At 49.5% G+C, this 22412-nt stretch overlaps 6 protein-coding genes across 6 annotated transcripts; all 6 read right to left on the minus strand.

Moving 5' to 3' along the window:
- Positions 1 to 956: 956 nt before the first annotated feature.
- Positions 957 to 3551, minus strand: DEU56DRAFT_950186 (uncharacterized protein; the record flags this gene model as incomplete). The annotated part of the gene is made up of 6 exons (XM_041359118.1): positions 957 to 1683; positions 1736 to 2212; positions 2265 to 2354; positions 2406 to 2501; positions 2558 to 2763; positions 3200 to 3551. 6 exons carry the CDS (start codon positions 3549 to 3551, stop codon positions 1303 to 1305), a joined length of 1602 nt encoding a protein of 533 aa, XP_041207484.1. The 3' UTR covers positions 957 to 1302.
- A 3448-nt stretch (positions 3552 to 6999) lies between these two features.
- DEU56DRAFT_409884 (WD40-repeat-containing domain protein) lies at positions 7000 to 10055 on the minus strand. Its single transcript, XM_041346090.1, has 8 exons — positions 9931 to 10055; positions 8782 to 9868; positions 8632 to 8727; positions 8490 to 8579; positions 7841 to 8437; positions 7717 to 7788; positions 7488 to 7532; positions 7000 to 7429 (listed from the first exon to the last, which is right to left on the minus strand). The coding sequence occupies exons 2-8, from the start codon at positions 9763 to 9765 to the stop codon at positions 7361 to 7363; spliced, it is 1953 nt and encodes a 650-aa protein (XP_041207485.1). The 5' UTR covers positions 9766 to 9868; positions 9931 to 10055; the 3' UTR covers positions 7000 to 7360.
- Positions 10056 to 10883: 828 nt separating this feature from the next.
- DEU56DRAFT_410106 (uncharacterized protein) lies at positions 10884 to 11697 on the minus strand. Its single transcript, XM_041346091.1, has one exon. It carries the CDS (start codon positions 11519 to 11521, stop codon positions 11021 to 11023), a length of 501 nt encoding a protein of 166 aa, XP_041207486.1. The 5' UTR covers positions 11522 to 11697; the 3' UTR covers positions 10884 to 11020.
- Positions 11698 to 13842: 2145 nt separating this feature from the next.
- Positions 13843 to 15662, minus strand: DEU56DRAFT_738527 (uncharacterized protein; the record flags this gene model as incomplete). Its single annotated transcript, XM_041348666.1, has 6 exons — positions 13843 to 14268; positions 14302 to 14648; positions 14702 to 14776; positions 14831 to 15020; positions 15080 to 15276; positions 15329 to 15662. The coding sequence occupies 6 exons, from the start codon at positions 15660 to 15662 to the stop codon at positions 13843 to 13845; spliced, it is 1569 nt and encodes a 522-aa protein (XP_041207487.1).
- Positions 15663 to 16818: 1156 nt separating this feature from the next.
- Positions 16819 to 17300, minus strand: DEU56DRAFT_738630 (uncharacterized protein; the record flags this gene model as incomplete). The annotated part of the gene is made up of 2 exons (XM_041348676.1): positions 16819 to 16986; positions 17037 to 17300. Coding segments are annotated over 2 exons (432 nt in total), but the record flags the coding sequence as incomplete, so codon positions are not given.
- Positions 17301 to 18073: 773 nt separating this feature from the next.
- DEU56DRAFT_950189 (uncharacterized protein) lies at positions 18074 to 21380 on the minus strand (the record flags this gene model as incomplete). The annotated part of the gene is made up of 10 exons (XM_041359119.1): positions 18074 to 18696; positions 18749 to 19074; positions 19123 to 19342; positions 19392 to 19765; positions 19816 to 20033; positions 20082 to 20417; positions 20470 to 20675; positions 20726 to 20940; positions 20988 to 21174; positions 21221 to 21380. The coding sequence occupies 10 exons, from the start codon at positions 21378 to 21380 to the stop codon at positions 18074 to 18076; spliced, it is 2865 nt and encodes a 954-aa protein (XP_041207489.1).
- Positions 21381 to 22412: the final 1032 nt, after the last annotated feature.

Genomic DNA, 22412 nt, shown 5'->3' on the forward strand with positions numbered 1-22412 from the left:
GGCCTCGCATCGTCTGATGTGGTGTGGGCGCTGGCGTCTTTCTGGTGGAGGATGACATGGTCGGCGCCGGGGGTTCAAAGTACTCCAGATTGGGGACCATCTATGCGAGAGAAGTCTGCCGAGATTCTTGAACCAGACCGGGTTATCAGACGGCAATGGTTATTGGTGAGTCCAGAGGTCTACTTCTTGTGAACGCTTGTCAGAAGCACATAAGCCATTGCTCACGAGACAGCCTACTTACAGGAATCTAGTCCTCACCTAGAAGACAACTTCGGGACTGTCTATGCACCACCTGGGGCGCCGTTATTTGAGAACGTGCTACAGATCTTGGCGGGTATCCCAAGTACTGGTAATCAAGTGGTCAGCTTTAGCCTGTAGAAGAGCCTACAGTATTACTCACGAGAGGCACCGTTCAGACGAGCCCAGTGCTCAATCACCAACGATCAATGTATGTCTAGTTGGGAGAAGACGAAGTTGGGCGCTCGTTCGGTCAAGTCGTCTTTTCTTAATTAGGTGCGTGCCATGCGTCAACCTCGTGTTCGATTCACAGCTTCATTGCTGTGTAGGATGAAGCGCTCTGGAGAACCAATTAAGACTCGACAACAGAGTCAGCACTGAGCGCTTGTGGCCTATTATTAACTCAGAGGTTGAGCCGCTGAGCATGCTGGAACAGTTTCTCTCAAGAGACGTTGTGATAACATTTCGTTCGCTCACTCAGACTCAACTGAACACAGTAAACTCTAATTCTTCAGTACTGCGTCGTCCAGCGACATAATCTTCTTCAGCGGAGAAACAGAACGGCCAGTCACAGCGCAGACAGCAGGTCGAGGCATCTTGGTCTGTACACCATGCAAAGGTCGCATGGCCACACCCTGGCACTGACATCATGCCAGCGCTCATGCACTCGGGGAAAATTGTATGGCGGGAGATCGCCACGAGATCAGCATAGTGCGTTAAAACTACAGTCTGTAGGAAATGATATTTGGAGGGTGCGCGTGTGGAGTGGGGCGAGGGAACGATCTAGTCAAACGCAGGATGTACATACTTGCTAATCGGGTACCCAAGGAATGAATACAAACGGAATGATTGGTGCACGGGATATACAGCACCATGATTTGCAGCCAGGACGTGTTTCTAGCGATATTTGAAATTAGAATCGAGGCTTCATGCCATAGTGTTACAACCAACCCGATATTGAGGTTATGGCAATCAAATACGCAGTCTCAACGCGAACAAAGAGAATAACAGTTATTACAGAAGAACCGGACCCGCATATGAAATAGGTGTCCATATGCTGCAGCATCAATGTCCATCTGCATTCGGGGGAGATGCACAACAGAGAAAAATAACGAGACGAACCCGCAATGGAAGGGGCCGTGGCTGCGCGGTTGCTGCACCTGGTGCGGTAGTATGAGTATCAGGAGCAGTAGGTGTCGTGGACGTCGAGGCGGCAGCTGGCTGAGTCTGCAGTGACGGCGCCTGGGTCTGCGATTGACTTTGTTGCTGATGTTGTGTTGGTTGTGCATTGCCATCGTGTTGAGGAGACGCACAGCAGAGAAAAAGCACGAGATGGGCCAACATTCGGACGGGAAGTGAATACGCAGGTCTTGCACCGGGTATGGTATTACCATTAGACTGAGTGTGTGGACGATCTGGTGGCGACCGCTGAGCAACGAACAGTACCTGCATGGAGGTCATTAGACACCATAAATTGACACACCGGAAAAAGACATACCTCCCTGTCCCGCATTGGAGCCACATCGACAACATGAGGACGCCATGGGCGTTGCGGGAGTTCGATGTCTTCGTTGGTGTGTGCTTGAGAGCGGAAGAGTGAGGACAGACGACTGATGAGTCCATCTGGACGTGAACCCGAATGTGTTGAGGGATGAGTTTCGGTTTCTTCTTCGGTGTTGGGTCGAGAGCGGGGACGTAGTGAGGACAGCCGAGCGAGGAGAGCATGTAGATCTAACCGCGAAGGCGTGGAGGGTTGCTGAAGTTCGCTTGCTGCATCATTTTCAGGTGGAGAACGGTGAATGAGTGAGGACAGGCGAGCGAGGAGCACCTGTAGATGTAACCTCGAAGGCGTCGGGGGTTGTGGCAGCTCAGTTGCTTCAGCATTGTGGTGTCGAAAGCGGTGGAGGAGCGAGGAAAGGTGAGAGAATAGTGCACTTGCAGAGGAATGAGGGTGGGCACCACCCGTTTGGGAGGACTGAGAGGACAACGATCAGGGCAAAAACCAGATAACAGAAATGATGACGCACGTGAACTTCGGCCTCCATGCTGTCAAAAAACCTAGGTGGGAGTTCATCGACATGACCCCCAAACTCGTTGTGACATCGCGTAGCATCAGCCTGGAAGGTTAATGCTATAACACTGAGTAGGTTCACAAACACTCCACGTACTTCCAAAAATGACTTGTCACTTAGCGAAGAGCGGGGGGTTCGCTCTATTCCTGAATTGCCTTGAGATGCCTTCTGTTCGTGTCCATCTTTTGGTGCCTAGCAGCAGACTTTGTCAGTGTGTGAGAGAGGTTGAGTGAGGCGTTGACGCTCACAATATTGGTACCAATGGACAGTAAGTCTTCCAGGCCAGATTCTTTCAGGATGGCATGAATGTCCCATGTGTACACATTCCCGCCCCGGCACCCAGTGACTAGCACTTTTCCATCAGCGGAAAGGGCTGCGGACTTCACTTTATATTCAATGGCCGGAGGTATGGGTCCTATCGGGAATGGTGGTGCCGAGGATTCCATAGACGATGCTATTTCGTCATTTGAATACACTTGCAAGGATGGCGGTTGTTTGGAGACAAGGAGATGACGTCAACAAACCGTCAGTTGTGAATGGCATTCTGCTGTCCCAAGTGACTGCGTTGAATATCCTAAATTGGTCATATGAACAGAAGGATAAAACTTCTTTCCGTCTGACGTCCAGGCCAAGCAGAAAGTGCTCCACCATGTTTTGAGTGTGGTGGGATGCAGAGTTTGGCCCTGTCTTCGCATCCCCAGATTTGTGGCTGCATTCTCATTAACGTTCTCGGTCCGTACCAGCCCGTTGTCAATGTATTCCGTTATCGGGGGAGCACATAACCGCATTCACCCACTCATGTCCGGTTTTGATTTTCAGGACAGTTTTGCCGCTCTCGACATCCCAGACTCGTGCCGTCCCATCCCAGGATCCACTCGCTACTCGCTCACCATCCGCACTCCAGCACAATGCACACACGAGATCGGTGTGTCCCGTCCATTTGGAGATCACCTTCCTCGTCTCGACATCCCACAACCTCACTGTTCCGCCACCGCTTCCACTTGCAACTGTCTTGTGGTTCGGAGACAATGCCATGGACCACATTCCTGATTCATCCTCTTTCCAGTCCTCACCTATCTGTGCGCCGTTCTCTAGGTCCCATAGTCGGAGTGAGCCGTCCAATGAACATGTGATTATGCGTCGTCCGCTGGGCAGATGGACAACACCTGTTACCCAATGGGTATGACCTTGCATGGTCTGACGTGGTGTGGTCGCTGGCGTCTTGCTGGTGGAGGATGACATGGTCGGCGCTGGGGGTTCCATGTACTGCAGATTGGGGACCATCTATGCGAGAGAAGTCTGCCGAGATTCTTGAACCAGACCGGGTTACCAGACGGCAATGGCTATTGGTGAGTTCAGGGGCCTACTTCTTGTTAACGCGTGTCAGAAGCATATAAGACGTTGCTCACGAGACAGCCTACTTGCAGGAATATAGTCCTCACCTAGACGACAACTTCGGGACTGTATATGCACCACTTTGGGCGCCGTTATTTGAGAACGTGCTACAGATCTTGCTGGGTTTCCGAAGTCACTGGTAAGCAAGTGGTCAGCTTTAACCTGTTGAAAAGCCTACAGTATCACTCACGAGAGGCACCGTTCAGACGAGCCCAGTGCTCAATCACCGACGATCAATGGATGTCTAGTTGAGAGAAGAGGAAGTTGGGCGCTCGTTCGGTCAAGCCGTCTTTTCTTAATTAGGTGCGTGCCATGCGTCAACCTCGTGTTCGATTCAGCTTCATTGCTGTGTGGATGAAGCGCTCTGGAGAACCAATAAGACTTGACAACAGAGTCAGCACTGAGCGCTTATGGCTTATTTATAACTCAGAGGCTGAGCCGCTGAGCATGCTGGAACAGTTTCTTTCAAGAGACGTTATGATAACATTTCATTCGCTCACTCAGACTCAACTGAACACAGTAAACCTCTATTTCTGCAGTACTGCGTCGTCCGCGACATAATCTTCTTCAGCGGAGAAACAGAACGGCCAGTCACAGCGCAGACAAAAAAAAGTTGTATACCACGCAAAGGTCGCATGGCCACCGTGACACCCTGGCACTGACATCATGCCAGCGCTCATGCACTCTGGGAAAATTGTATGGCGGGAAATCGCTGCGAGATCGGCATAGTGCATTAAAACTACATAGTCTGTAGGAAATGATATTGGGAGGGCGCGCGTGTGGAGTGAGGCGAGGGAACGATCTAGTCCAACGCAGGATGTACATACTTGCTATCGGGTACCCAAGGAATTAATACAAACAGAATGATCGGTGCACGGGATCATGATTTGCAGCCAGGACGTGTTTCTAGCGATAGTTGAAATTAGAATCGAGGCTCCATGCCACAGTGTTACAACCAACCCGAGATTGAGGAGGTTATGGCATTCAAATACGCAGTCTTAACGCGAACAAAGAGATAACAGTTATTACAGAAGAACCGGACCCACATATGAAATAGGTGTCCATATGCTGCAGCATCAATGTCCATCTGCATTCGGGGGAGATGCACAACAGAGAAAAATAACGAGACGAACCCGCAATGGAAGGGGCCGTGGCTGCGCGGTTGCTGCACCTGGCGCGGTAGTATGAGTATCAGGAGCAGGTGTCGTGGATGTCGAGGAGGCAGCAGGCCGTGTCTGCGATGATGACGCATGGGGCTGGACTTGGCCGTGCGATTGGCCGTGCTGCTGCTGTGCTGGTTTCTCAACGTATTGAGAAGATGCACAACAGAGGAAAAGTACGAGACGACCCCACCACGGGATACGTGGAGACTGCGCAGCTGCTGCACCAGATGTGGTAGTATGAGTACCTGGAGCAGGAGGTGTCGTGGAGGTCGAGGCTGTAGCAGGCTGAGTTTGTGATGATGACGCCTGGGTTTGGCCATGCAATTGGCCTTGCTGCTGTGGCCGCGGCCGTGGAGCAACAACTAATGACTGCAGATAAATCATTGAACAACGGCGATGGGAAGCACACCCGAAAAAATACGTACCTTTCTGTCTTGTACTGTAGGAACATCGACGATAGGAGGGCCACGATGAGAGAAGATGGACGGTCTTGAGCGATGCTGGAGTTCGGATGCTCCATCGGTCTTGGAGTGAGAGTGACGGAATAGCGATGAAAAGCTGCTGAATAGCGCACCCGGATTCGAAGAAGAGGAATGGTGATGGGAACCGTGTACTGCGGAGGACTGAGAGCACAAAGATGAGAATGAGAACTGGTCAACAAAAGCAGATGACTCGCCTGGGCGCCATCAAAAAATCCTGGCGGTATTTGGCGGGGATGAGTAGTTGGACGTCGCGTAACATCTCTCTAGAATATCTTTAGAATGGTTAAAAAAGCTTTGAGAAACTCGTCACATACGGTCGTTAACGATTTTTGAGCTGGGACCTGCAAGTGGGAGATCAGTATGACTGTTACCGAAGAACCATGGGATTTACATGAGAAATAGGCAGGAGGTCTTCAAGGTCAGCTTCTTTGAGAATGGCATGAATGTCCCATGTGTATGCATTTCCGTTTCGGCAACCAGTGACTAGCACTTTTCCATCAGCAGAAAGGGCCGCAGACTCCAAATAATCTCCATGCTGGAGGGGTGGTCCGATCGGGAGATTCGTGTCGAGATTCCATAGATACGCTGTATTCCATGATGCACTTGCAAGGAGGCGGTTGTTTGAAGACAAGGAGATGAAGTTAGGACCAGTGTGACCCACAAGAATGGCAATCTGCTGCCAAGTGGCTGTGTCAAATATCCTAATTTGGTCAAATGAATCGGAGATAAGCTTCTTTCCGTCCGACGTCCAGGTCAAGCTCGAAACTGCGTTATGATGTTTGAGTGTGGTGGTCAGTTTGCCCGTCTTCGCATCCCAGATTTTGACTGCATCCTCGTTGTGTCCGCCCGTTGCAATGTATTCGTCATCAGGGGAGTACATCACTGCATTCGCCCACTCGTGTCCGGTTTTGATTTCCAGGACAGTTTTGCCGCTTTCGACATCCCAGACTCGTGCTGTCCCATCCCAGAATCCACTCGCTACTCGCTCACCATCCGTACTCCAGCACAATGCACACACGACATCGGTGTGTCCCGTCCATTTGGAGATCACCTTGCTTGTCTCGACATCCCACAACCTCACTGTCCCGTCATCGCTTCCACTTGCAACTGTCTTGTGGTTTGGAGACAATGCCATGGACTGCATTCCTGATTCATCCTCTTTCCAGTCCTCACCTATTTGTGCGCCGTTCTCTAGGTTCCATAGTCGGAGTGAGCCATCCGATGAACATGTGATTATGTGTCGTCCGCTGGGCAGATGGACAACACCGTTTACCCAGTCGGTATGACCTTGCATGGTCTGGCGTGGCGTGGTCGCTGGCGTCTTTCTGGTGGAGGATGACATGGTTGGCGCTGGGGGTTCCATGTACTGCAGATTGGGGACTATCTATGCGAGAGATGTCTGTCGAGATCTCTGAACCAGACAGGGTTATAAGACGGCAATGGTGACTGGTGGGTTCAGGGGCCCGCTTCTTTCACGCTAATGCTTTTCAGAAGCACACAAGTCAGTGCTCACGAGATAAACTTCCTACAGGAATCCAGTCCTCACCTAGAAGACAACTTCGGGACTGTATATGCACCACTTGGGGCGCCGTTATTTGAGAACGTGCTACAGATCTTGGCGGGTATCCAAAGTCACTGGTAAGTGGTCAGCTTTAACTTGTAGAAGAGCCTACAGTATCACTCACGAGAGGCACCGCTCAGACGAGCCCAGTGCTCAATATTGATGGATGTCTAGTTGGGAGAAGAGGAAGTTGGACGCTCGTTCGGCTGTCTTTTAAGGCACACCCCATGCGTCATCCTTGTCTTGGCTTTACAGCTGCATTGCTGTGTAGACGAAGCACTCAGGTATGCGACCGACACTGTGTGTACCTTATATGTAAGGGACTCCAAGATGGCGACAAAGTTCGATGGGAGCCGCATTTCCTCTCTACTTTGATGTTTTTTCCGGCCTACTTTCTAACTCGATATCGTCAAATCCTTCAGCATGTTTTGCAGGCTGTGCGGCATGCCGTCACCCGATGCTGTACCCGCCAGAACTTGCAGTGCTCATCTTCTGGGTCTTCAAGAACCCTAAAATGACCTCCCGTCAAGATAGTATTTAGTGTGGACTTCCGGTTCAAATTGAATTTGTTCCTGACTGTAAATCGGTCGAGAATGAACAGGGTCAACTCGTTGAGACGCTCCTCCAAATTATAATATCAGTCTCCAGAGTCGACACGCATGAATTAGAACAGAATATACAATAATAAATGTACATTATTGATGAGGTAGTCACATAGTTATCTATGTGGTGCGAGGAGTCCGGTTGGTACCAGGGCTGTCATCGGTACCAGGAGAGACGCAGCAGAGAAACAGGACTACACGAACCCACGGTTTGGGATTCTTGATGCGTTTCGCATTTTCGCTAGCTGTTTTCGGTCGGCGAGCAACATACAATGCCTGCACAGAAATCATTGGACTCCACGAATTGACATACTAAAGACAGACATACCTTCTTGTCTCGTTGCGCAGCGACTTCGACAACATGAGGACTGCAATGAGAGGAGGTGATTTGCCTTGGCCATTGCTGGAGTTCGACTACTTCATCGGCGTTGGGTGAAGAGCGGAAGAGCGAGGAAAAGCTACTAATGATTGCACCTGCACGTGACCCCGAGGGTGTTGGGGGTTGCTGAGGTTCGGTTGCTTCGCCGGTGTGGAAGAGTGAGGATAGACGATCGATGAGTGTACTTGAACGTGAACCCGAATGTGTTGTGGGATGAGGTTCGGTTTCTTCTTCGGTGTTGAGGCGAGAGCGGGGAAGAAGCGAGGACAGTCGAGCGAGGAGCGCATGTGGATCTAACCGTGAAGGCGTAGATGGTGGCTGAAGTTCACCTGCTGCATCGTTTTCATTGATTTCAGGTGGAGAACGGTGAATGAGTGAGGACAGGCGAGCGAGGAGCACATGTAGATGTAACCTCGAAGGCGTCGGGGGTTGTGGAAATTCGGTCGCTTCATCATTGTCGTGCCGAAAGCGGTAGAGGAGCGAGGAAAGACGAGCGAGGAGTGCACTTGCATAAGAATGAGGGTGGGCACCACCCGTTTGGGAGGGCTGAGAGGACAACGATCAAGGCAAAAAATAGATAACAGAAATGATGACGCACGTGAACTTCGGCCTCCATGCTGTCAAAAAACCCAGGTGGGAGATCATCGACATGACCCCCGGACTCGTTGTGACATCGCGTAGCATCAGCCTGGAACGTTAATGTTATAACCACTGAGCAGGTTCAAAAACACTCCACATACTTCCAAAAATGACTTGTCACTTAGCGAAGAGCGGGGGGTTCGCTCTATTGCTAACTTGCCTTGAGATGCCTTCTGTTCGAGTCCGTCATTTGGTGCCTAGCAGCAGACTTTGTCAGTAAGAGAGAGAGAGAGTGAGGCGTTGACACTCACATTATTTGTACCAGTGGACAGTAGGTCTTCCAGGCCAGATTCTTTGAGGATGGCATGAATGTCCCATGTGTACACATTTCCGTTTTTGCAACCAGTGACTAGCACTGTTCCGTCAGCAGAAAGGGCCGCGGACTCCAAACCATCTTCATGCTGGAGGGGTGATCCGATCGGGAGATTTGTATCAAGATTCCATAGGCGCGCTGTTTTATCATATGACACACTTGCAAGGAGGCGGTTGTTGGGAGACAAGGATAAGGCTCTGACACCATGTGTGTGACCCTCAAGAATGGCAATCTGCTGCCAAGTGGCTGTGTCGAATATCCTAATCGGGTTATATGAACCGGAGATAAGCTTCTTTCCGTCCGACGTCCAGGTTAAGCTCCGAACATAGTTATCATGTTTGAGTGTGGTGGTCAGTTTGCCCGTCTTCGCATTCCAGATCTTGACTGCATCCTTGTTGTCTCCGCCCGTTGCAATGTATTCGTTATCAGGGGAGTACATCACTGCGATCGCCCACTCGTGTCCGGTTTTGATTTTCAGGATAGTTTTGCCGCTCTCGACATCCCAGACTCGTGCTGTCCCATCCCAGGATCCACTCGCTACTCGCTCACCATCCGCACTCCAGCACAATGCACACACGACTTTGGCGTGTCCCGTCCATTTGGAGATCACCTTCCTCGTCTCGACATCCCACAACCTCACTGTCCCGTTATCGCTTCCACTTGCAACTGTCTTGTGGTTTGGAGACAATGCCATGGACCGCATTCCTAGTCCATCCTCTCGCCAGTCCTCACCTATCTGTGCGCCGCGCTCTAGGTCCCATAGTCGGAGTGAGCCGTCCGCTGAACATGTGATTATGCGTCTTCCGCTGGGCAGATGGACAACACCTGTTACCCAGTCGGTATGACCTTGCATGGTCTGACGTGGCGTGGTCGCTGGCGTCTTTCTGGTGGAGGATGACATGGTCGGCGCTGGGGGTTCCATGTACTGCAGATTGGGGACTAGTATCTATGCGAGAGATGTCTGTCGAGATCTCTGAACCAAATCGGGTTATCAGACGGCAATGGTTATTGGTGAGTCCAGGGGCCTGCTTCTTGTTAACGCTTGTCAGAAGCACATAAGCCATTGCTCACGAGACAGCCTACTTACAGGAATCTAGTGCTCACCTAGAAGACAGCTTCGGGACTGTATATACAGGACTTGCGGCGCTGTTTGTGCAAGATATCCTGGTGGGTATGGGCCGATGCTGCTGTAGTAAGCAAGTGGTTATTCTTAACCTGCAGAAGAGCCTAGAGCATCACTTACGAGGCGCACCGTTTATACAAATTTAGTGCTCAAATCCCTAGTGATCAATGGGTGTTTGGGTTGGAGTCGAGGAAGTTGGGCATCCCTTTGTTTAAGCGTCTGTTAAGTTACGTCCGCATCTGTCATCCTGTGTTTGTTGTACAGCTTAAGGGCTGTGTGGACAAAGCGCTCATGGGCCTGTGACCAGTGCTAAGAATATGCATCTTCTTATACGTAAGGGACTTTATGCTGGCGACAAAGTTCGACGGGAGCCGTACTCCCTCTCCACTCCACATGTTTCTTCCAGCCTGTGTTTGAACTCGACGCCGTCAACATTTCTGGATGTGTGCAGGTTGTGCAGCATACCCGTATCATTAGTACGAGGGGTAGGGTTGTCGACCGCCTCAGGACGAAGTCGCTTCGCTTCGCGTGAAAGTTGACAGTCTTCTGGATTACAGTCACGTCTTGCCGCTTCCTTCTTAGCTCTCCATGGTTTAACAGAAATCCTATATCGCGATGAAATCAACTTTTTCGCTCTAATACTGCATCAGACTTGGGGAGAGTAGTAGCAACATGTATTGACGACCGCAACGCCACAAAAAAAAACAGTGATAAGCGTCTACCCTCAGAGTGCATCTAAACACGCATTCCAACTAACGAGACCCTCAACGAATCCTTGATCACGAGGTCATGAACATTGGACGGAGACATAAATCTTGCTCGTCCGATAGTGAATTTTGTAAAATAACCTAAAAGACTGGTAGCTTGAGTCAGGAGTCTATGCTCAGAGTGATCCTGAACTTTCATCCTCCTGAGTATAATCGGTGCAGTACACGAGTCTCACAGACGAGCGAATAAGATTGATGGAGTGGTAAAATAAATGAAAAAAGAGAGATGAGACTGCAAGAGAACCACTTAGGAGCGATGATATGATCGTTGTCCATGCGTCGCAGTATTAATGCCCATTAGCATGTGGGAGAGATGCACAACAGAGGAAAAGTAAGAGACGAGCCCACAATGGGAGGGACCGCGACTGCGCGGGTGCTGCAACTGCTGTGGTAGTATCAGTACCTGGATCAGAAGGTGGTATCGCGGAGGTCGAGTTGGTGGCAGGCTGAGTTTGTGAGAATGACGCCTGGGTGTGACCGTGCGATTGAGTTTGCTGCTGCTGTGTTCGTTTCGCCTTGTCACGTTCTGGCCGGCGAGCGACAAACAGTGGCCGACAAGATATCACTGAGCTCGGCAATGGGAAACGCACGCGAAGAAATACGTACCTTTTTGTCCCGTACTGCAGCAACTTCGACAATACGAGGTCCGCGAGAGACGATGGTCCGCCTTGGCCGTTGCTCGAATTCGGTTGCTCCATCGAAATTGGACTGGGCGTGCCGGAAGAGCGATGAAAAGCGTTCGAGAAGTGCGCGTGCATTCGAAGAAGAGGCAGCGCGGCGGGGGTCATGTGTAGAGGAACGGTGATTCATGCCATCGAAAAAGCCTGGTCATCCGGCTTGCCTAGAAGACTGTGTCGAGTCGTTCTGAGCTGAGGCTTCATGGCGCAAAGGCGAAGATACGGACCTCTGATCGTCGTGCCTAGCGCTACTAGAAGCCTGAGCCGACTGTGAATGAGAACTTTCGCTGACACATTGGAAGACCGAGTCTTTCTGAGTGGACGTGAAAATACGGTCCTCTGGGAATTTCTAAGATGAGTTATTGAGCACGGATACGATGCACGTACCCTTTTAGCTTGTGAGGTCGGTATATCGTGTTGACAATGACAGGCGGCCTTGTCTTGTGGGATTGAGGGTGCTAAATACGCGTCCAAATGTTGCTAATAGGCGCGATACGCTGTTTCAGACCAGTGGATCTTTGAAAGGCCTAGTGCTGAAGTAGTGGACTTCGCCTTGTAAGATCGAGTAAGTTGAATCTGTGTCCAAGTAGGAAAAGGTGGGATACTGCAGTGATTGGGGATGCCTGCTAGTGACCAGGGCTTGGCGAGGGTTTAGGTCCAAATCGTATCCAACTTAGCGTTTGCATTGCTAGAGATACGTGGCGGTTGATCGAAGAAAGCAGGGTCGAGTCCTAGCGAACATTGTTTTCCTTTGGCTCTCGGGGTAGTCGTTGAAGGCCACTGTTGAATAGCATAAGTTAATTTTCTACCACAAACCTGGATCTCACATCAATGGGGCTACAACCAAGAATCCAGTTTGCTCCGTCAGTAGCCGGGATTGAACGTGTGGTGTAAGTGTCCTTGCCTCTTCCACTAAATGGATGATTAGCCTACAAAAGCCATCATTCGAACCCAAGGGCACGCTCGAAGCCGCAAAAACTTGCTGTCTGGTGAAAATGCAAATGGATGGGTATATCTCATGCTAGAGGTAGTGAATTTGTAACCCTTCTGAATATTGTAGATGATGCACGATCACAAGGATAGAGCTCAAGAGTTAATTAAGTCACGGTAGAGCTGAAGCGAGGTTCTACAGGGTGAGACGGTTTCGAAGTAACGTATCTTGGTTCCATTACATTTTTTTGTGCTGAACGTGATTTGGTGGTGGAACTTGTGGGGGTCATTTATCGTCGTGCAGACGAAATCGATGATCATGACATCCAGAACAACCCGGGGGGCCAGTACAACGCCAGTGACCCGGTTAGAGCCGGCTAGCAAACCAGCTTCCCAAGCTGACTAAACAGGCTGATCCCGAGTCAAGGTGACGCAGTCGATCATCTACAGTGTGTTACAAATGACTTTAGAATCTCGTTTTCACCTGGGTATCCCAATAAGTAAGCCTTATTAGGCTGTGCGCTTACGTGTCTTGCCCACGCTTGTTTGGCTCAACAACGACGTTTCCCCAACACCAGCGTTAAATAACGCCCTAAATAATGTAGGTACTTAGGGTATTTGACTGTCCCGCCGCTTACAGGATGTGCCTTCCCCCCGGCAATGTCCATAGCGCCTCCCGCCCATTACGAATATTAGTAATCCCGAGCGTTTACTCCTCCCCGACATCTGTGTTTATTCCCACGCACTCCAGCACTATCCGTCATAGCGCTACACAGTGAGCGGCGCTGCGGCACCCAACGACGCCCAACACCGTCTGCTTTTGCCAGTGCTGGCCGCCATTATCAGCCTCCACCTACCCACGGACTCCAGCACTCTCTTCATAGCGCTACGCAGCGCACGACATCTAACGACACTCGACGCCCATCCTGCCCCATCAGCACATATCCTGCCTCTGCTAGCACTGGTTGTCGTTGACTCGTTATCGGCCTCCAGCCTCCAGCTCCAAACCGCTGGAAAATTGTTTTGGAAGTCTACGCTCTTCCCCTTGCCTTCTGGTTGCAACGTGTAGCGCTCTTACAAAAGAACTGGTGAGTAACTGTTCGTACACCATGCTGCTGAAGCTGAAGCGCTCACGAGACCGCACCATGTCTCATTTTTGTTAGTGCCGCTGTCCTTAGCAGCCTGGGTCCTCCCTCTCACTGCGTTCTACGTGGAACCCGTGCTCGTAATATCAACGACGCCCAACACGTCAGCAGCACACGCTGTCCTCTCCTACGATCCGTGTACCTTGCCCTTGAGCCTTATGCCATTCATTTACAGCTTTTCACGCACATATCAATAGTACACTATTCGTAGCACCCTGAAAACCGCTAGACATGCAATTTGTTTTTGTATTATAAGTACTCGAAAATGACAAGGATTTTTTTTTTTAAAAAACCGTCAAATGTAAATGATAAGGCTGTAGTGAGAACACACTAAGAAATGACTCAAAGACTTAGAACTTAGTAAGAAGGGAAGCCTACACTGTCGAAGTTGAATTCGGTGTGAGCAAAAGGCATTGGTCCCGAAGAAGGATTAGGGTCAGTAGGAGAGAAAGGTACTGGTACGAAGTTGTCAATAAAATCATTGAAAGGAGGGAACAGTGAGCTTAAGTCTGCACTAAAATTTGGAAGGATTGGTGGGGTGGGTGCAGGGCCCAAAGATTCGGAGTGCAGTGCATTAGTGCCAGGAAGGACAGGCTCTTGATTGGTAGGTGTTTCTTTGGCGCTGGCCGGAATGAGCGGGGCATTCGAAGCACAATTAGCGCTGGGCGTGTTAGAGTCTTCCAAGGGCGATCCTGCTTCGGCCTGAGTGGTGGCGGGTACAGGGGAGTCAGGGCGATCATCCTCTCCATCACTGTTGACATTCTCCGTACTCTTGTATGTCTTCTTGCGGCGGTGCCGGCGCGTCTCCCTTACCACACCATCTTCAATCTCCTCCTCGTCATCAGCATTTCGACGTCTTTTCTTACCCTTGTCGGAGCGAACACGCCGGCGCGTCTCCTTCACCAGACCATCCTCGATCTCCTGGTCTCGCTCTTGTTCCATGGCTGCCAATTCTTCTGCAGTAAGGCGCTTCCATTTGATGGCCTCAGATCGCCACTTCCTTAGGAGCCTTTCCAGGTCAGGAAGGGCACTAGAGGCCGTGCTGAGATTGACGAAGGGAATCTCCTTTGGCCAGCCCGTGATGATGACAGAATAGCGCTTGACGACGTTGCGCCAATATTGCGCCCACTGCATTGTGGCATCGGGTACTCCAGTTTTCTTACCTGTACATATCTTTAATGACGCAAACGATTAATTTAAAAAATGAATTACGCACGGAGAGCTTGATTAATTTCAGAGCGGATTTGAGCGCGAACACTAGCAACGCGCTCCTGATGGTTAAGTGCTGCTCCTGCACAATGATGATATAGGTCAGTCATGTGCCAAAAAAAATGGAAACACGTACCTCTCATGCCTTGAATGGCGAAACCCTCCATCTTGTTGACCAGGTCTTGATTATCGATGCCTACTGCAGACTCCATGAAGTCTTGCACGCCTTCGGTTGCAAATGTAACACCGCGTAGCGGAAGGTCAGTTGTTCCTCGAGTCATATACAATATAGTCTCCGCTCCAGTACGTGAGCGAAGATTATCGAGCTAACCAAAAAATGAAGAATTAGATAGGCTGCTGGAGCTACAAGAAAACATGATCATACCTCGCTTTCGATGGCCTTCAGAGTGTGAGTGACGTCGTTGATCTTCGACTTGGTTGAAATACGTTGCCCAGTGGTCTTCGTGGCCTTATATTCCTTGTACTCTTCGATGAGATTTGTTTTCTCCTCCTTGGTGAGGTCGTAGTACTCGGCTTTGAAGTCCCGCACGATTCCTCCGAGTACGTCTTTGCCGTGTCCATCTTCGCAATAAAATCCATGATATTAAGCGGTATCAAAAGGGGGGGAACTCACAATTTTCCTTGTCACTGTCTTGCCCTTTTTTCCATAGAAAAGAATTCCACGCGCTGACCTTGGAATGCTTTGCCTGCAGAAGGGAGTGCCCCATGTGCAATTCATGTTGCACTCGACGGACAGTTTTCTTGTGGTCCGCAGCAATCTTAATGGCAGCATCGTCCACGGTCTGCCAGGCATCCTCGAGAGCCTTCTTGAAAGTAAGAGAGGCTTCACGGCGTCGTAGTGTAAGGGCAGCCCGTGCCTCTTTGCTGAGTTGTACCTTAGCACGAGTCCTAGTCAGTGCCTGTGTGCGCGCTGACAAGTTTCGTTGTGCGGACTTGTGGGAGACCATGTTGGTCTAAGGTGAGAGTCAGTGCATATAATTTAAATACATTAAATCACACCGGATCATGAATTTGTTTAACGGACGCTAGTCATTAGGCAGTGCAAAGTGCAGAAAAAATCAACAAACATGATCCAAATTGACGGCGATCAAATAAATGAAGGATCTACGTCAAAACAAGATAAACAAGGTAAAACGCACAGAAAACGGCAAGGGTGATAAGTACAAGTGCGATGATCCTACATACTTTCCAAATGGAGGAAGAAGAACCCTAGCAAAAAAATTAGCTACCGTAGAGAATAGCGCAAAAGTGAACTCTGCTTACCCTGAAGACGAATGGAGAACCAAGGTTGAGGTCGGCATGAAGTGCCCAATTGAGCTTAGATGCTTGCTCGTAATTGAGGTCCCATCTTGGCGAGCGCAGATTTTCTTCCCACCGACTGCTACGAATGGTGCTGATTAAAATGCGCAGCTTTAGTAGGGTTTCATCAGCCAGCTTAAACCGATCAAGAATAGCATCTGTGTGTGGGCCAATACTGATAAGCGGTGGACCCGAAATGACGGGCTCAAGAATCACCAAGCTCTGATTAGCAAGAAATGCTTCCGCAGGACGGCGGTGAAGGACCTGACCACGAGGACTGGTAGCTTGGGCCATTGTACAGGAATTAGACATTGGGGCTTGAGCCGTTGACAGTGGAGCACGAGGACTGGCAGCTTGAGCCGTCGACAGTGGAGCACGAGGACTGGCAGCTTGAGCCGTTGGCACTGGAGTACAAGGACTGGCAGCTTGAACCATTGGATGGGAATTTGACACTGGGGCTTGAGCCGTTGACACTGGAGCAGTAGCATGACGGATGGCAGCTGAAGCAGGCGATGATGATGATTCCTTTGATCCAAATGAGAGCTCCCTCTTGAAAGCCTCTTTCGGATAGCCTGAACACTGGATACGTGCCCCCGTTGCAACACTGGGTGCTGGAAGGTGCGGCGGGCCACTGAGATTAACCCGCGCTGAAACAACTGTAACATTCCATGAGAATACGTGTATAAGAGAACAAAAATATGAAAATGACTTACAACGATGCGGTGGATTGACGCCTTCGATTTGACAGCGCTTCATGAATCGTTCCATGTGAGGAACAACAAATTCTTCACAAAACGCTTGAACTAAGATTGCAATATCTCCTCCGATACGTGCAGAGTTCTCCTGCAGCTCTCGCGGGGTGATGTATAAATCAACTGCCACATCCCCTGGAGAGAGTGCAGTGTTGGCGTTGAAACCTGGGCAACGAATCAGTACCGATATTCCTCCGTCGAGATGGTCCTGCATAGCAATCTGCAGGAGTAATTGATTGAATCCGTAAGAAACATGAAGTGAGCACATACCGAATCGAAGACATCTTGCAACGAGGCTTCGACCAACTCCTCACAAGTGAGAGAACGTTGCTTCGTTATAGGAAAAGAGTTGAAGGCCGCATATGACGGGTGAAGGCCGCCTGGCTTCCTGGTGTGGTAGTGAGTTCCGTCAAGATGGACATCGTGTCGAAGCAGCGCACGGGCTGCCGCCTGACATTCAGAATTCCTGTAACTTTCAGCAAAAGCAGAAATATACAGCGCCGCTAAGTTCTGCACTGAAAATGATAGTGCCATGACCCGGTGTGGTTCGTAGTGTTGAGCTTGAGGTTGAGATGTGGTAGTGAAGAAAATGAAGTTTGAGGTATGAGATTGAGAGCCGAACTAAAGATTAAAATAGTAGATGTACGTTTGTACATGATGGTGCTACTGGACTGGGATACATTAATACTCAACTCAAATGCAAGTGAGCGTTGGACATTAGTATTGGGTAGAACATGTCCAAAGTAGCGGATGGTAGAATATGCAGTAGAACATGTCCAAAGTAGCGGATTGGTAGAAAGAACATGTCCAAAGTAGCGGATGGTAAAATATGCTGTAGATCTCGGCTAGAACATGTCCAAAGTAGCAGATGGTAGCATATGTGTTATGGTATAGTCAGACTCGGAGGACTAGGTAGAACATGTCCAAAGTAGTGGGTGGTAGAATATACAGTACTATGGGTAGAACATGTCCAAAGTAGCGGATGGTAGAATATGCTGTAGATTTTAGCTAGAACATGTCCAAAGTAGCAGATGGTAGAATATGCTGTAGATTTTAGCTAGAACATGTCCAAAGTAGCGGATGGTAACACATGCATTATGGTATAGTCAGACTCGGAGGACTAGGTAGAACATGTCCAAAGTAGCGGATGGTAGCATATTGCATTCAAACCACAGTCGTTAAGAGATGCCCCTAAGTCAAGTACCACTGACGAGATTCAGATGAAGGGAGTATGTTGGCGAGTTGCCAGTTCTCATTAGCTCGTCACAAATAATACAAGTCAGAACTACAAGCTATCATAGAATGTATCAGTCCGCCATGGAATCAAGATACCTGGCCATACTCTCCATCTCGTCTGCATGCTCCTCCTGCTGTATAATGTCCGCATCTGCATACTCAGAAGCAATGACGTCATCCACATCCGAATCTATGCATGAATGTACTCCGACGCCACGCGCACCCGAGAATCCTGGCAGGGCTTCAATCTGATTGAGACGGAAAATGTGGAATGCATTGATGGCTGAACAACTTTGCCATTGTCGTTGTAGCTCAGACGCGAGGAGATGAGATGACTGAAGGCCTTCGATGACTTTCTTCATCTCTGTTTCCTCATCGTGGATGAACGTACGCAATCGACGGATTTCGACGTTGAGACGAGATACCTCTTCCTGAGCACGCAACAGTTTGAAATATTTTGTTGTGGCTTCACGGTGAGCGGGTTTTGTCCAGTCCTGTTCCCTGACATCTGTGCGGGAATGACGCAACAAATCAAATTCCCCTAGGAAGCTGTACTCTGCGATGTCTTTCCAGGACAACTTCGGCCGAGGGGGGTTAAGTGCAACAGCTTGGGTATTGTATCGGTTGATTGCATTTCGAATTGCCTCCGAACGGCGCTGCAGCGCCTTCCCAATTTGCTGGCGTAATTTATACCCTAAAAAAACAAAATAAATATATAATAAAACAGAACGAGACGGAACTAAAACCTGTTCCTGATAAAGAAAGCTTTGAGAGCTCGAAAAGCCTCATAACGACAAGGCGTTCGAGCTCGTTCAATGCCGTGCGGTACTTGCCCAGTGTTGCTTCTTCTTTGTACTCCATGTACTCGGGACACCCGACAGCCCAGCGCTCCTCAACACGAAGTTGAATTTCCATATGTGCCACTAAGGCTTCTGCATTTTGCAACTTTCCGTAAGCAGCGTCAACACGGATGCGAGCTGTGGTAAGGGCAGCACTAATCTCTTCAAAATTACCCACTCTCACGGTGGTAAGCGCATTGTTGGCAGTTGATCGAGCGGTGTTCCATTCGTTCCTGAAATTTAAGCTTGGCAAAATACTGATAGATTGGACGAGTACTTACCGGCACGAGTCAAGGTCATCAAGAACTTCGACATATCGAATGCGAAGGCGATCTTGGATTGGCAGTTGTTTCAGTCCTTCGAGGTACAACTTTTCCTCGTCATGGAACTTTGCGAAATCAGCATCGTCGATATACAACTCGCGTTTGATGACGGAAAGCTCGGCTTGTAGGGTTCGGATGACGTGAATTGCTTCTCGGTAGTGATTGTATAGGAAATTGCCTTAGAAAGAGCGTTCAGAATCATGACACAATGAAACAAAATCACTTACTCAGGGCAGCATATTTATCCGCGTCCCAGAAACTAAAATGTTCCTCGATAGACTGATGCCGATGGAAACGGCTAGTGTGTCGTGTACTCCGTGCGAGCTCGTTCGATGCTGAGAAAATATGTTCGCATCCTTCACCTTCGGTGTGGCCAGTCCCACTGATATACATGGGGTGCCAGTCTAATTGGCACTTGCGGTTGTGTGCATGTCCGTGGAAGGCACCCACCATCATGCGTAGATTGAGTGCACGCGCACGCGGACCCAAAGAACTGGTGCTCAACGTCTTCGAGAACGCACAACCGATGTCATAAGCGCACGAGCCATTTTCCCCATATACAGTCATTAGATGATCTAAAATCGCGAGCGGATATTTCGCTCTAAAAATTATTAGCCTCTAGCATATGGTGCCGGTGCCGTCGGGACTCACAATTCGCCACTGCGAATCATATTGCAAGCCAGCAAGACAAATCGGTGATGGCACGCAGCAACAAATATGCCGGATTCATCAAAGACCGAGAACATCTTCTTCTGTTGTTCAGGTCCCGCGTTCCGCCAACGTGCAGTGCAATGGAAAGGTATCTCGCCGGGGACTCCGTCGTTGGGTATATCTTCCCAGTCATCGACACCGTCATTCTTGTCGAGTGCCTGGGCAAAAGGTTATTTTGCATACTTACAAATCAAGCAAACACCCACTGTTCTTGACCTGACTTCATCCTTGAATTTGTCAACTACATCGCGACCAATCCAGTAGTCTGTTCTTGGCTGACGAGAGTCATCACGAGACACAGAGTTATGAGACGCCCAGCGCTTAAGACTGTTATTGCCGTCAATGGTGGCAAACCATTCAAATTGGAGTGATGGCTCATCTTCCAGTTTGTAGGTACACGGCGGGCACGCATTCAACAGCCTCCAGTTGGGGGTGTCGTGCTTGAGTGCCTGCTTTAGCAATACATCAACCCGATGAAGAATTTCGAGAAACGCATCATAGACAGCAGAAAATTGAGCGCGGAGATACGGTCGATACGGCATCTGAAGAGAATGGGTTAGATTTCAATAAACGATGAGTAAGCTATATACGAACATCATGTAAGTGGCACAGCATTTTGCACTGCGCCTGAAGGCTGAACCGCGGACAAGTCTGGTGAGCCTGCCGATAGGCTGCAAGGGTACGAAGACTGACAGCAACAGTGGGATATAGGGGTGCGCAACCAAGAAAACCATGGTAAATCAATGTTTCATTGGGGTACCTATGAGACGATGATGCTCGGAATGAATCTTGGCGACGAACTACCAGCTGAATTTAAGTAACTATGAGTGGTGACAACAATAGGACCTACAGAAAGTGTCGATGAGCTCAATGTTTGTGAGTACCGGGACAGCGTTGAGAGAAGGGTCTTCATTCGATACAACAGATGCTAACGAGGGCATGCCATCGCCAGAATCACGAGATCGGTAGTCTAGGTAGGCGTTAACAAGCCGGTCCATTTGCATATCCCAATGGCTGGTTTGAATCTCGATGCGATCATGTCGAGTCCTAGGGTCCACGTAGCGGCTGACAGTAGAATAATCAGTGCATATATACAAACAAAGAAATAATACGACAATCCTGATAGGTCTGCCATTGTACGAGATAGCCCTTGAAGAGCCTCGTATTCGCCACCTTCATGGCTGAGGTCAAGTCCCTCATCACCTGGTGCCGGCACCCATGGTATGCTGTCGTCGTAGGAAATCATATCATTGTCCGCAATCATGCTGTCCACATTCTCTCGGTCCGCCACGGATAATTCTAAGTCACCATTAGCTCCAGTAGTTGGACAATGATTGAAACATACCTCGAAGATCAGACATACGCCTAGCGTCAACAGCATCCTTGCGTGCCTTTTGAGTTGCCGCAGTAAGAACGCCCGAAGTACGCTGTGTGCGCCTGAAACCATGCTTGATAGCTGATTTTGACAAACCATTGATTTTTGTAGACCTCTGGGAACGAGACATGTGGCGCCTTGCGATAACTTCAGCTTCAGCAGTGCCGTAGACAAACAGCCACTCACCAATGCTACGAGGGCACTATCAATCAAGTGAGGGTACTGGAACAAGGGCAGAGTAAGCAGCGGCAAGCGTAAATACAAGCCTCCACGTTGCAACCATGAGGAAAGGGGACAGACATGTTGCAACCACAAGGCAAGGGGAAGAGCGTAGACTTCCAAAACAATTTTCCAGCGGTTTGGAGCTGGAGGCTGGAGGCCGATAACGAGTCAACGACAACCAGTGCTAGCAGAGGCAGGATATGTGCTGATGGGGCAGGATGGGCGTCGAGTGTCGTTAGATGTCGTGCGCTGCGTAGCGCTATGAAGAGAGTGCTGGAGTCCGTGGGTAGGTGGAGGCTGATAATGGCGGCCAGCACTGGCAAAAGCAGACGGTGTTGGGCGTCGTTGGGTGCCGCAGCGCCGCTCACTGTGTAGCGCTATGACGGATAGTGCTGGAGTGCGTGGGAATAAACACAGATGTCGGGGAGGAGTAAACGCTCGGGATTACTAATATTCGTAATGGGCGGGAGGCGCTATGGACATTGCCGGGGGGAAGGCACATCCTGTAAGCGGCGGGACAGTCAAATACCCTAAGTACCTACATTATTTAGGGCGTTATTTAACGCTGGTGTTGGGGAAACGTCGTTGTTGAGCCAAACAAGCGTGGGCAAGACACGTAAGCGCACAGCCTAATAAGGCTTACTTATTGGGATACCCAGGTGCTCGTTTTCAAATTTGTGTTTGTTCCTTTGTTTTGACGTGTGACTTGTGTCACACTTGGTCAATCATTCCGGTTTTCACGCCACTGCTAGCTAGGCTAGATTATCTGATGATTGCAAATTTCAAAACATCTGTATCTCTACAACACATGCACATAAAAATATAATTTCTTGACGGATAGATAGCCTGATATTGAAAGTACAAGACCCGCTGGTTTTTTCTTTCAAAATTAATGTGTTGAGTCCAGCGGAGAGTTACCGTGCATAAAAGTGTGATTTTT

Source organism: Suillus clintonianus (assembly GCF_016758775.1).
Source record: "Suillus clintonianus strain FC179 chromosome Unknown DEU56scaffold_45, whole genome shotgun sequence".
Taxonomy (NCBI): Eukaryota; Fungi; Basidiomycota; class Agaricomycetes; order Boletales; family Suillaceae; genus Suillus; species Suillus clintonianus.

Excerpts from the sequence above, each read along its gene's own strand:
- DEU56DRAFT_409884 (XM_041346090.1), bottom strand. The coding sequence starts at position 9,765 with ATGGAACCCCCAGCGCCGACCATGTCATCCTCCACCAGAAAGACGCCA. Across the intron at positions 8,580-8,631 it reads GTGACAAGTCATTTTTGGAA|GCTGATGCTACGCGATGTCA; the intron begins GTATGTGGAGTG and ends TTAACGTTCCAG. Across the intron at positions 8,438-8,489 it reads GCATGGAGGCCGAAGTTCAC|CCCTCCCAAACGGGTGGTGC; the intron begins GTGCGTCATCAT and ends TTGTCCTCTCAG.
- DEU56DRAFT_410106 (XM_041346091.1), bottom strand. The coding sequence starts at position 11,521 with ATGACCCCCGCCGCGCTGCCTCTTCTTCGAATGCACGCGCACTTCTCG.